Source organism: Condylura cristata, unplaced genomic scaffold (assembly GCF_000260355.1).
Source record: "Condylura cristata isolate star-nosed mole 26May11 unplaced genomic scaffold, ConCri1.0 scaffold00014, whole genome shotgun sequence".
Classification (NCBI taxonomy): Eukaryota; Metazoa; Chordata; class Mammalia; order Eulipotyphla; family Talpidae; genus Condylura; species Condylura cristata.
This window is the reverse complement of record NW_004567115.1, coordinates 36,840,398-36,852,614: the sequence shown is the minus strand read 5'-3', so window position 1 is coordinate 36,852,614 and position 12,217 is coordinate 36,840,398. Positions and strand designations below refer to the sequence as shown.

The 12,217-nt window shown below is 39.0% G+C and overlaps 1 protein-coding gene across 1 annotated transcript; it reads left to right on the top strand.

Moving 5' to 3' along the window:
• The first annotated feature begins 10,217 nt into the window (after positions 1-10,217).
• Positions 10,218-11,144, top strand: ZFP42 (ZFP42 zinc finger protein). Its single transcript, XM_004682495.1, has one exon. It carries the CDS (start codon positions 10,218-10,220, stop codon positions 11,142-11,144), a length of 927 nt encoding a protein of 308 aa, XP_004682552.1.
• The last annotated feature ends 1,073 nt before the right edge of the window (positions 11,145-12,217 follow it).

Below are 12,217 nucleotides of genomic sequence, written 5' to 3'. Positions count from 1 at the left end.
AATTGGAGAACTTGGAACTGTATTATTTATATAAAGTACATCATCTATAGCAATCTGTTTTTAAGTACATTTGGGATTTTTTAGCTCAAAAGTAAAAGACATAATATTTAAGTCCCAAAGCAAAGACCGGTTCAATTACTGATGTTTATTTACACATTTAATCCATTTCTAACTTCATAAATAATCAAATTACTTATAGCCTTTTCAAACTTTTTGACCATGACAAAATGCTGGTTACTCCTCACTAATTGGCTTCAATATGAATTTAGATTAAAAAAAAATTTAACGACTATTCATGACTGTGTAGACATTTACATTTTTATATTTTTCCTTGCCAAAATAGGACAGAATCATTATTACTAACATGCTAACAATATTCATCATTTTTTGCCACCACTTCAAAAATAATATAAATAGTAACCAAATTATTCTCTAATTCCCCTATTTTAGAGACTTTTTAAAACTTGGGGGATTTGTTGTGCCACACTCTCATTTTTTCCTGTACATAAGGACATCTTATGGGCTTTCCACTTGCTACATTATAAAGACCTCTGCAGGGAATTCTAATGACTGATTATGTAATGTAGAATATATTCGTAAAAAACAAGGTAATTCAATCTAGGGCAGTAGAGGACTGAGTTTCCAAAAGAAGATTTTCTTTAGTGATTCTTGAATCAGGGGTTTGGGATGAGTCTATGGGAGGAATGGTTTTGATAGAATAGTCTAAGGCATAATTATATTTTCTCAGCTACAACTGGAATTTGATCATGTCTGTGTATTAACTGTGTCTGAAAGCAAAATGGCAGGCCCTCTTTGTGAAGCGACAGGTTAAAGCACAGCATTATGAAGAGAAGCCACTGAAATACAAGTTCAATCCCCCGCACTTCTGGCCAACACCACAGTTCTTGTATGCATAAATACATACACCTTTTTAAGACAAATAGATATAGAACACACAGATTATTGGTGGATGTTACATGACAATATAATGACAGATCTCATTCTTCTCAAGAGAAAATATCAAAGAGCTACCATTCAGGTTTTTTAAATGCAGAGTCAAAATGTGTCTTCATATGATCTCTTAAAAATCATACTGTACCAAGACATCTAATTCCAAGGAGAATTGTATGTTCTGTTTTAAGATTTATTTTTATTTTTCTATGCATCAAGAACTGAGGTGTAAACCAGATGTGTAGAGGGTGAGAGGATTCAACAAAGATGGAGTGGGGAACAGAACAGGTAGATCTACTGAAACACACTGCTGAAGGGAGCACAGGGCAAGATATGTCTCCTTCACCATGTGGGTCACCTAACTGGCTCCCTGGCCTGGGATTAAACTCAGGCTGTAGTGGCTAGTGATAGCTGGAAGGCACTGAGACTTTAACTCCTGCACCACCAGGCAGGCCCGAGAAAGGTATTATTAGCTGGCTTGGATTTTTTTGTAAGAAAATTCTAAAAATGCATTTAAAAGCTATTTAAGCAGGTCACTGAACTGGAAAAAATTAACTTTGTTTTTGAACTCTGTATCATAATAGCAACATTTGGCATCTAAACTCTTCCCCATAAACTAATCCCTGTGTGGCTTTGAATAAGATGTTTGTCATCATTGACTTTCCATTTCTTATTTGTAAATGGCTAATAACACAGATAGCTATCAAAATCAAATAAATATGTTCAAAGGCATTATAAATTACTTGAAATTATAATGCAGGAGACTTTTTATAAAAAATATAGCCACTGAGTTTGCAAAATACCATAATATTACAAGATGCTGTAGCTCAAAGAATTAAAAACACTGGAGTTTTGATTTTAATTTAACTACTTAGCAGAGTATAAACTTCATGCCTTCAAGTTATAATTTTAATATGTAAATGAAATGGCAATAATAGTAATAATTTTGCAAATTTAATTTTAAGATACAATGAAACAAAGCATAGAAAGCATTGAATTAATATTAGCTAAACCAAAGGCAGTGATGCATCATTTAACCATGTAGATAAATGCTGAGAAATGCATTGTTAGGTGATATCACCTGTGTGAACGACACAGACTCTGTCTAGCCTATGACACCCCCAGGCTATACTGCAGAGCTATTTTTTGGGACCACTGTTCAATATGCTGCCGATCCTTGATGAAAAAGTTGCTAAGCAATCATGACTTATAAGCAATGGTTTACACGTTAAAGGTTAATGAGCATTTATAGGTGGAGTCTGCTTTGTTATAATTTTCTAGTTTGACCATAGCCTTCAAAGCCTAATAAAGTGGCATTGCACCTGTCCACCCCTTTGGTCATTCCTTCCTTTAATGGTTCTGCATGGCTAGTGCAGGAAATTCAGTCCTCAGGATGCCCCACAACTCAGCTACTCTAAGGAGATCTTCCCTAAACTTCTGGAGCCGGACACTGCCTCCCACTATGGGTTCTCATAAGTACCAAATACTTGCCCTTACTGTGCTAACCATTCCTGTATGTTGACATATAAAAAATCTGATTATTTATTTTCTGTCTTGATTTAATTTTTTGATCCCATCGTTTTTACCTTATGTTCATTATTTTAAAAGTGCATTTAAATATTTGCATCTTGATTATTAAACTTTTGACACCCCTTAAATTTTGCTGTAGGAAATTATCAAATTACTTATCTCATCAGAGTTCTGATTTTGCAACTTCAACCTGGAAATTCCTAAAGGTCATGGATTCATATCCCTGGGGCTTAGATGAGTGACTTATCTTAGGGGAGAAACCCAAAAATGTCTAGGGTGAAGTAAAGCAGATTTATAATTTCCTCATTCTAATTTTTTTTTTTAATGGTTTGCAACAAGTAAACTGTAAAGATACAATTGCATGCCCTCTCTGGTGGTACAGGGGTTATAGTCTCAGCACTATCAAGCTATCACCAGCCCACTGCAGCATGCGTTTGACCCCTGGCCAGGGAGGTGACCCCCATGGCACAGCAGACCTCTCCCCTCAGCAATGTATTTCAGTTAATCTGCCTGTTCTGCTCCCCACTCTCTCTCTGGTGAATCCTCTCACCCCAACACTCTCGCCTATATTCCAGTTTTTATTTGCATAAATAAATGAAATAAATGTCAAAAAATACAATTACAAAAGCTAGTTGCAATGGTCATGGTAGAACAATTATAACTAAAATTCCAACTATACAAAAAAATTACTTGTTTCCATGCACCTTCCTTGTAATCAATGTCAAGGGACACCCTGCCTTTGTTTAGTAGTATAACTGCTTCCCTCTTCATTTTGAAGAAATGCTATATCACTTGCACTGGGCCCATACAATACATACAATAGCTTAGTTCCTTCCTTTTGTTTTACTTTTTCAGTGTCAAGGAAGGGAAAGTAAAAACAAAATAGGAGCAAAAATAATTTATGTAGGAAGTGCACTGTGAAATGTAAACTTAGAGTTTCTAAATATGTGGTTCCAGACAGAACTACATTAACTCATACCAAGTGACCAGATCGAATCAGGGCTGAGGGAGGGGATTAGAAATCAATCATAGCTGATAGTATGCACTGACTCAGGTTAAGGGAGTACTAACAAAAGGGTGTGATCTGGAGAACAGAGGTAAGAATCTTCAGCTTTAGCTGTGTGTGAGATGATGTTTTTCATGCATATGCTTTGCATATGACTAGATAGAGATATTATACAGATCCAAATATATATAGACATATATATATTTCATTTTATAATTCATCATATGTACAGAGAGAGAGACAGAGAGAAATGGAGAGAAAGATCCAATGAGGAAACAGAGACTTAAAATGCCATTTAAAGGCTTGGGAAGAATATTCTAAACAGAATTCTTTGACTCTCCAAAGTACTATTTCTTATGAAACTCCAAAAAATTAACATTTTTATCACACATACACCAAAGGCTGGTGCAAGCCTTCCTTGGGGACTTCCCTGTGCAGTTTCTAGAGAGGCTGCCAAGTCAACAGAGCAGGAAAGCAGCAGTTTCTCAGCATGCTGTCTTCAGAAACTGACCAGCATATAGTATGTTCCATGGTACATACAGAGGAATGATTGCCTGGTGTGTCGACTGGGAGGAATGAGGGAATATAACCAAAAAATAGTTTAAATAAATATTTCCCCCATTAAAAATGATCCTTCACGTCCCAATTTCCCAGTCGACCTTTATTCTAAACACTGAAAAATAATAATAGAGTGGAGAACTGCTCCCAGATATATGTGAATTGCAGGCCAGCTTCAAGTCAAAATTTAAGAGGTTTTTAAACAGTGATTTGGTTTTTGTTTTAATGTCCTGTGTACTTACACGGACTATTAAGCTTCACTAGACCAGAGCCAATGATGAGCTTTGACTGACCGCAGACTTCCAAGTGAGTCGTGAGTCTTGTTACCTTTAGGAAGATGAGGCAGTCTTTTAAAGGCTGAAAAAGAAAACGCAGGAAGTGAAGCTTTTCTCCCACTAGAGACAGGGTGGGGGTTGGGGATTGGGAGATGATAGGAGAGTGCAGGTGGGTAAACCTCAATTTCCTGGGGGAGCATATAGGGAGGAAGGAAAGGAGAAGGTAAAAATCCTCTTCTCGGGCCCTTCCTGGTAGTGCAACTGGTTATGACACAGAACTGCAAACTGGCAGCAACTTCTTTCGTTCCATCCCCGCCCTTGAGGTGATCCACATGGCCAGCAGACCTCTCCTGACTGCCTGCTGCTCCCCTCAGCAGTGCACTTTGTAGATCTGCCTGTTCTGTTCCCGAAGCTGTCTCTGGTGAAGACTCCGTGAAGCATCTCGCCGCCCCTGCACCTCTAACTTGTGCCCCAGTTCTGTGTGCATAATAAATAAATCTTCTTTTTAAAAAAAAATCCTCTTCTCCGGGGGATTTTATATCAAATGTAATTTGATTGTAATCGTCCTCTGCTGTTCTATAAGAATGCCTCTTATCTGCGAAAAAAGCAAAGCTAGATGATTGGAATTCCAAGAATTAGAGATTCTGGGCCTGAGCCCCCAGGCTCTTCGAAGGAGAAGGTGACCCAGCCCTGGCCAAGGTCCAGGTGGTCAACCTCAACCCCTCCCTGAGCAGAGTCAGGCCTAATGCCACTCCTACCTCTACCTAAACCTTTCTGGTTAAGAGGCTTCTTAGGGACTTCCCTAGGAAACGAAAGCCAAATTGGAGCATTGAAAGGTAGGTGTGGTCTGGCTGGAATGTGTCCTCGTCAAAGGGACGGTGACTTTAGGGACTGAGCACAAGGCTCCGCTGACTTCAGCTGAGAAAGGGCTCTCGAGCAGCCTGGTCTTACTCCGGAAAGAAATGGACTAAGAAACGGTGCATCTCGGTGACTTAGGTAAGCCTTATTTTATGGAATTTTGCTTTCTGCAGCAGTCGGGGAAGGAGTGCGTGTTGCTTAGAATATATTGTTTAACCTGTCCGGGTCAAAAGGTTTTGAAAACCACACGTTGGAAGCGCCTTACCCTACCTGCAGGCAGCTAGTGGAGCTTGGTTAGCAAGCAGACTTCTGGTCCTTAGGCGGAGTTGACCTCCAGCTGGCAGGTCACTAACGTTTAAAACTACAAAGGAGGCAAGTAAATACACTTTGAAGAAAGCAGATGCCTGGCTGCATGTCCTTTAAGTTGCTTTTTGTCTTTGTTTCCAAAATTTACATAAATATTATATTTTATTACAACCTGTCTAGGTCTATTTTATATCACAATATTGATATTGTTTATTAACCAGAAGTCAAATGTTTTCCCTTCTTCCCCACGCTAATGAGCCCGGCAAAGGGCACTCTCTCCCACCCTACTACTCCATTCATTCTTTCTAAAGATTTACTTACTTATGCATACAGAACTGGGGTACAGGCGAGAGAGGTTCAAGGGCGGTAAGAGGATTCACCAGAGGCAGAGTGGAGAGCAGAACAGGCAGATTGATTAAGCGCACTGTTGAGGGGAGCAGCCCGCGGGTCAGGAGAGGTCTGCCGCGCCATGTGGGTCACCTCCAGGGGCCAGGATCGAACTCACACTAAGGCGCTGCTGGCAGTGCTGTGCTTTAACCCGTTGTGCCACCAGGGAGGGCCTTCCATTCGTTCTTCATTCTGCTTCTTACATGCTTCCCCCATTTATTTGCCCTTGCTACTGTCCCTTAATCCGTTCTTCTGTTCAGTCTGCGTCACACTGCAATCGAAATCCAAGCTGCGTCCTGGCTGGGAATCTTGTAACAGTTCCCAATGGCTTGAGAATGAGTTGCCGATGGCTACCACCGCGCACCCGTGCAGGGCCCTCCCCATTCCCCTTTGGATCGCTCCTCCTCGCTCTTCTATGGTTTCCTTTGCCCTGAAGACGGTCATCTCCTTGTTCTCCCTGGGAAGAATTCTTCTCTCACCTGTTTGCACTGGCTGATACTCTTCCCTGTAGAGCTTTCAAAGATGGCCTCCACGGGAATTTCCCTCTCACATCTATTCATTTCATGGCGTTTTTCTCAATCTTAACGTATTTTGTTTACTATTTGTAAGTACTTGTTTACATGTATACGCAGGCAGATAAAAGTGCCACGAAACCAGTTTTATCTTGCTCACTGCTGTAGTGCCGGCACTTAAAACACTGCTTGGTATTATTTATTGAATACTGAATGACTGATGAGCCTGTAAAAATGCTTATACCCCAGTTTAAGCTTGTGTTCTTGAGTACTCATTTAACGTCCAGATATTGTCTTCAAATCATGTGTGTCCCATAACTCAGTTTTCCACGGAGTTATTTCCACCAACAGAAAATGTATTTGTCCTGTAAACTGGAGTTTTTCCATGATAAATACGATTCCAATTTTATACACCTTTCTCACTAGCACTTTTCGCATACTGTTTAGAGTTTTGATGAATAAAAGCCCCATTTGGATAGCCAAACTTGGACCTTGATCAATTCATTGAAAAAAAAAAAAATACTGTTCTCAGCCCTGATCTGTTAAGAGATGACTTTCTATTGAACACCCTGGTATCATTGTCAGCTAAGTTTTTGGAGTTACTACATTAAGTGTTTTTTCAAAAGTCAAAAAAAAAATTACAGTCAATTAATTTTATGGGACCCTTAAAATTAATAATGATGACTAATGTATATTCATCGATTCATTTTACTAGGAAAAAAAATGTACTAATTGTTGGAGCAAGTAAATCAGAAGAGGCCCTTTTTCTTATAGAGCTTACTAGGTAGTAGGTAAGAGACCTTAAATAGGCAACACTAAGAGGCTCTGATCTTTTAAGAGAAGGGAGAGAAACATTTAGCTTGGGAACTTAACAGCCTAAATGTAAAGGAAAGCTGGCCTCGATAAATGTCCAAGCAGAGAGCTTAAGTATGGTGGGAATGAAGTCAGGGAGTGTAGGTACCTGTGTACCTTGTGTATATAGAGGGCGGGTGTGGGGTTGGTGGGGAAAGTGGCTATTTTGTTGAAGGGAAGAACAGAGGACGGGAGCTAATCATGGTGCTTTATTGAAGGAGAGTTCATTATTCCTGAAAACTGCATAGGAGAATTGGAAGTGGCAGGACACAGATTTGAAGAGAAAAGCAGGAATCAAATCAATTTGGAGAGGGGGCTTTTGTGTACCATCAGACTCAAACTGTAGACCAATCATTAGTGATTTTCTTCCAAAGGTATTAACATTCATTCATAAAAAAAGATTCAAAAATTGTATTTAACTACAAGAACAAAGCAAATATTTTTAGGACATAGTCTCCTTGATTCATGTTACCTTTCTAAGGGACAGGATAAATAATAACACTATCATTTAATAATGTATATATACATATGCAGTAAATATGCTTATAGGTATGGATATGAGTATTATGAAATAAGATCTATTAGTATATTTATATGTAATTATCTATAAGTGTATGTGTAGATATAAATGTTTAGGAGGAAATTTGAAATGTTTCCTTTAGCAATTGAAAAGTGTGTTTTATTTTATATCTGTATTTTTTTGCCAAAAGTTAATGGCATAAATCCTTTGAGGTGTTATTTTTAAATGTAGTTATTTGAGAACATTTTAAGGACCTTAATACTTTATTTTAGTATACTACCTTTATATTTGTTCCTTTTAAAAAATATGCATTTTTAAACTTTTTTTTTTTGTTTCTATAGCAGGACTTCAGGGCAATAAAATTGAAATCTTTTATAAGAAACATGATGGTTACATTCAACAAAAGGTTCTGAGAAAATATTTAACATTCATGCTATAATTTTTATAGTATTGTTTTAGATTTTTTTTTTAAAGCTGGAAAATTATTCTGGGCCACTCTAACCTATGGCCTTTTTTGGACTTGCACTCAAAGGAGATAGGAATGTATGATTTCATGCGTTTTATTTTCTGGATCCTCATCTTCTAGAATGAAGCTGGTCAATCTATAGCGATAGACCAATTCAGCCTCTTCCTTTTTCAATGGAACAAAATCTTACATATACTTTATGTATTGTCTAAGGTTGATTCTGCCCTAAAAAAAAAAGGAGAGTTGCATAGTGTCGTGATATTGGCTATAAGGCCCATGAAATTTAAACATAGCTTTTAATAGAAAATCTTAGCCACCCCTGGGGCTAGAATAGTACCTGATATATAATGGAATCCAACCTATAGGATGAATACAAAGATGAAATAACACTAGCTTGCCTATTATTCAATATTTGCTATTTCATGGACTGTGCTAAGCACTTTACCTGCATTACTTCATTTGAATTTCACAACAGTCTGACACAGAAAACAGACATTTCAAGGCAGCTGCCACTATCTGAGTCAAGGTTTGCCTGAGAACCTTTCTCAAAATTGCAAACTCCTACTTTCTACCAGACCCTTTGCTTATTCTGTAACATGTCACCTTATAATATGAAATACATTGTTCACTCTGTACTTACAAGCATGTCTACCCCATAAAGTGTAGGGCTTTTTTTTATGTATACTTAGTGATGTATCTCAATCCACCAATAGCCTAGGGTAGAGGAAGCATATAGTGAGGACTTAATAAATGAGGATGCGCAACTAGAATCGCATAACTTGTAGGGATACCTAAGTAAGATATGGTTATGGCCTACATGTTTGTTTTTTTTTTTTTTAAAGGATTTATTTATGCGTACAAGAGCTGGGGTATAGGCAGAGGGAGGGGGGCAGGGGAAGTGAGAGGATTTACCAGAGACAGAGTGAGGAGCCAAGAGGCAAACTGACTGAAACAGACTGCTGAGGAGGGCAGCAGGCGAGACAGGAGAGGTCTGCTGCGCCCTGTGGGTCATCTCCCTGGCCAGGGATAGAACTCATTAGGCAGTGGCTGCTGCTAGCTTCATAATGCTGAGACATAATCCTTTGCACCACCAGGGAGGGCTCAATGGCTTATGTTTTACACCAGAGAACATTATACTTTTTATCTGTTGGGGAGTTTGTCAGATCTAATTGTAGCCATTCCTGGGTTTTCCTGCAGGGAGGTAAAGGGTTTGTTAAATCTCAGCACTATCGCGTTGTCCCTGGTGGTGCAATGGGTTAAAGCTATTGCAGCCTTTGCACCATGAATTTGATCCCCAGCCAGGGAGGTGACCCACATGGCACGGCAGACCTCTCCTGACCCGCCCACTGCTCTCCTCAGCAGTGTATTTCAGTACATCTGCCTGATCTGCTTCCCTGATCTGGTGAATCCTCTCTCCCTCTGCACCTCTGGCTGGTACCCAAGTTTTGTATGTATAAATAAATAAATCTTAAGGGAAAAAAGTCTCAGCATTATCAAGACATCACCAGCCACTGCATAAGTTCAACCAACCACTTCATGGTGCAGCAGATCTCTTCTGTCTCTCGCTGCTCCCCTAAGCAGTGTATCTCAGTGGATCTGCCTGTTCTGCTCCCCAATCTGTCTCTGGTGAACCCCTTCATATTCCCAAACCCGGCACCTCTGGTCTACACCCCATTTCTTGCATGCATAAATTAATAAAAATAACTCTTAAAATAAGTGTAGCTACTCGTACATCATTATTGAAAAGTGAGTTCTAGGTCATCTTGAGGTCACACGGCTCTAATGAACTGTATTTTAACTAATGGCTACTATTTTATTTTATTTTATTTGTAATTTTTACATCATTTTGTACATTTTTTTTTCCATCTCAATTAACTAATGGCTACTATTTTAAAGCAGATACTTGCTGAAGGCATCTTAACCAGATTTTGCTACCTGAAAGTAAACGCCATATCTTGGTGCAGTAAGTCTCCAAGGAGAAAGCAGACGAGACAACATGAACCAAGAGCTGAAGAAAAAGACAAAGGTGTGTGGACGCAGAGGCCTCAGTAGAAGAGTAACCAGTGGGACTAAGACAAGCACAGCCAAGGCAAAGCCCACCCAGAAGGCAGAAATGGGTCCTCTCAATGCCACATGGGACTTACCTAATGAAGATGTGTGCTGTGAGACTCGCTTTCAGGATGCAGACGATTCCTTCTCTGATTGTTACATAGAATGCATCATAAAAGGGGAGTTTTCTCAACCCCTCCTGGAAGAGGACTCACTTCTTAAGGCCCTTGACTCCCTGAAAGAGGGAGCAGAACAAGAGCTATCTCAACAGATTCTTGCAGCAAGCTCATTTCTTGAATATCCTTTGCAATATAATAAAAACGAGGCAAAACAAGAACAATTTCAACCAATTATTGGAAAGGAGTTGTTTCCTGAGTATACTAAATGCATCACAGACCAGAAGCTTCCTCCTGGAGGAAAACCGAGTATAGGATTACCAGCTCCTAAACAGCTTACAGAATCTGCTAGGGGGATGCCAAGTAAAAGTAAAGCATGTGATGTTCCAAAAAATATTGCTTGTCCTCACCTTGGATGTACAAGAGTGTTGCCAAATAAAGCTTCTCTGAGAAAACATCTCCTTATTCATGGACCCCGAGATCACGTCTGCGCTGAATGTGGGAAAGCATTCACTGAGAGCTCAAAACTAAAAAGGCATTTTCTGGTTCATACTGGAGAGAAGCCATTTCGTTGTACCTTTGAAGGGTGCGGAAAACGCTTTTCCTTGGATTTCAACTTGCGTACACACGTGCGCATCCACACTGGCGAGAAACGTTTTGCTTGTCCCTTTGAAGGATGTAACAAGAAGTTTATTCAGTCCAATAACATGAAAGCTCACGCCTTAACTCATGCAAAAACCAAGAAACAGTGCAAGTGAAGATGGAAGATAACCCTCCAAAAATGCCTCGCTGATTACTGTTTCTAGGAAATAATTTTTAAATCAATATTGCAACCCAGGAAGGCATTTTTCTTAGTGGACAGAGATACTCTTATAGTTTGTGATGTCATTTAAGAACATGGTGCACAGGATTAAAGTGTACTTCCAAAGGGAATATCATTTAAGAACAAACACAGAACCCTCAGACATTATGACCTGATTATTGGATTTGAGGCTTATTTTTCACACACTATAAATATAAAATTAGCTTTACTTTTTAAGTTTGTGATTTCTAACTGCTTAACTTTTGCCTTTTAGGATTATGTCATAAAACAATAATCTTGGAGAACGAAATTTTACAGTAGATTGTCAGGATATAAACAAGCAAACTTTTTTTTAAAGTTAAATAAGCTAACTCTGTTTAATCATTTTCTTTTTATCATTGTATCAAACTATTGAAATCATACAACTAGATGTAAGTGATTATTTAATATCTTTTAATCCATTTTAGAGATTTTAAAATAAAAGGAAGTAAAATCCTAGAAGTATGCTAAATCTGAATTGAAAAATAAACAGATACATTAAAAACAGACACTATGTGTTTGTCTCCAAAATATTGCCAAGATATGACAGTTTAGTATTGTTGAGGCATGGGGTGACATGGTGGGGGGGGGTTGTTATCTTTCTACACTAGTTGTAGCCATTTTACAGGGTCTTTTACAAGTTTGCATGTCAGTTTCTAAGGCTGTACTAACCACCACCAAATGGGTGACTTAGTCAACAGAACGTAGTCAACCTTAGTTCAATTAGTGCTGGAGGCTAGCCATCCAAAATCTAGATATTGGCAATTGGCTCTTTCTGAAGATCTGAAGGGTCTCTTTCAGCCCTCTGCTTGGCTTGTAGGTGACTGTGTTCATGCATACACTGCCTTCTCCCTGTATTATCACATCACCTTCCCATGTGCATATCTGTGTCCAGAGTCCCACTTATAAAGACTACAGTCGTGGCATCAACACACACCCTAACAAGCTTATTTTAACTTATTACCTATGTAAAGACTCCATCAAACAAGT

Bases quoted from the DNA above. Each gene is read 5' to 3' on its own strand.
- ZFP42 (XM_004682495.1), top strand. From the start codon at position 10,218: ATGAACCAAGAGCTGAAGAAAAAGACAAAGGTGTGTGGACGCAGAGGC.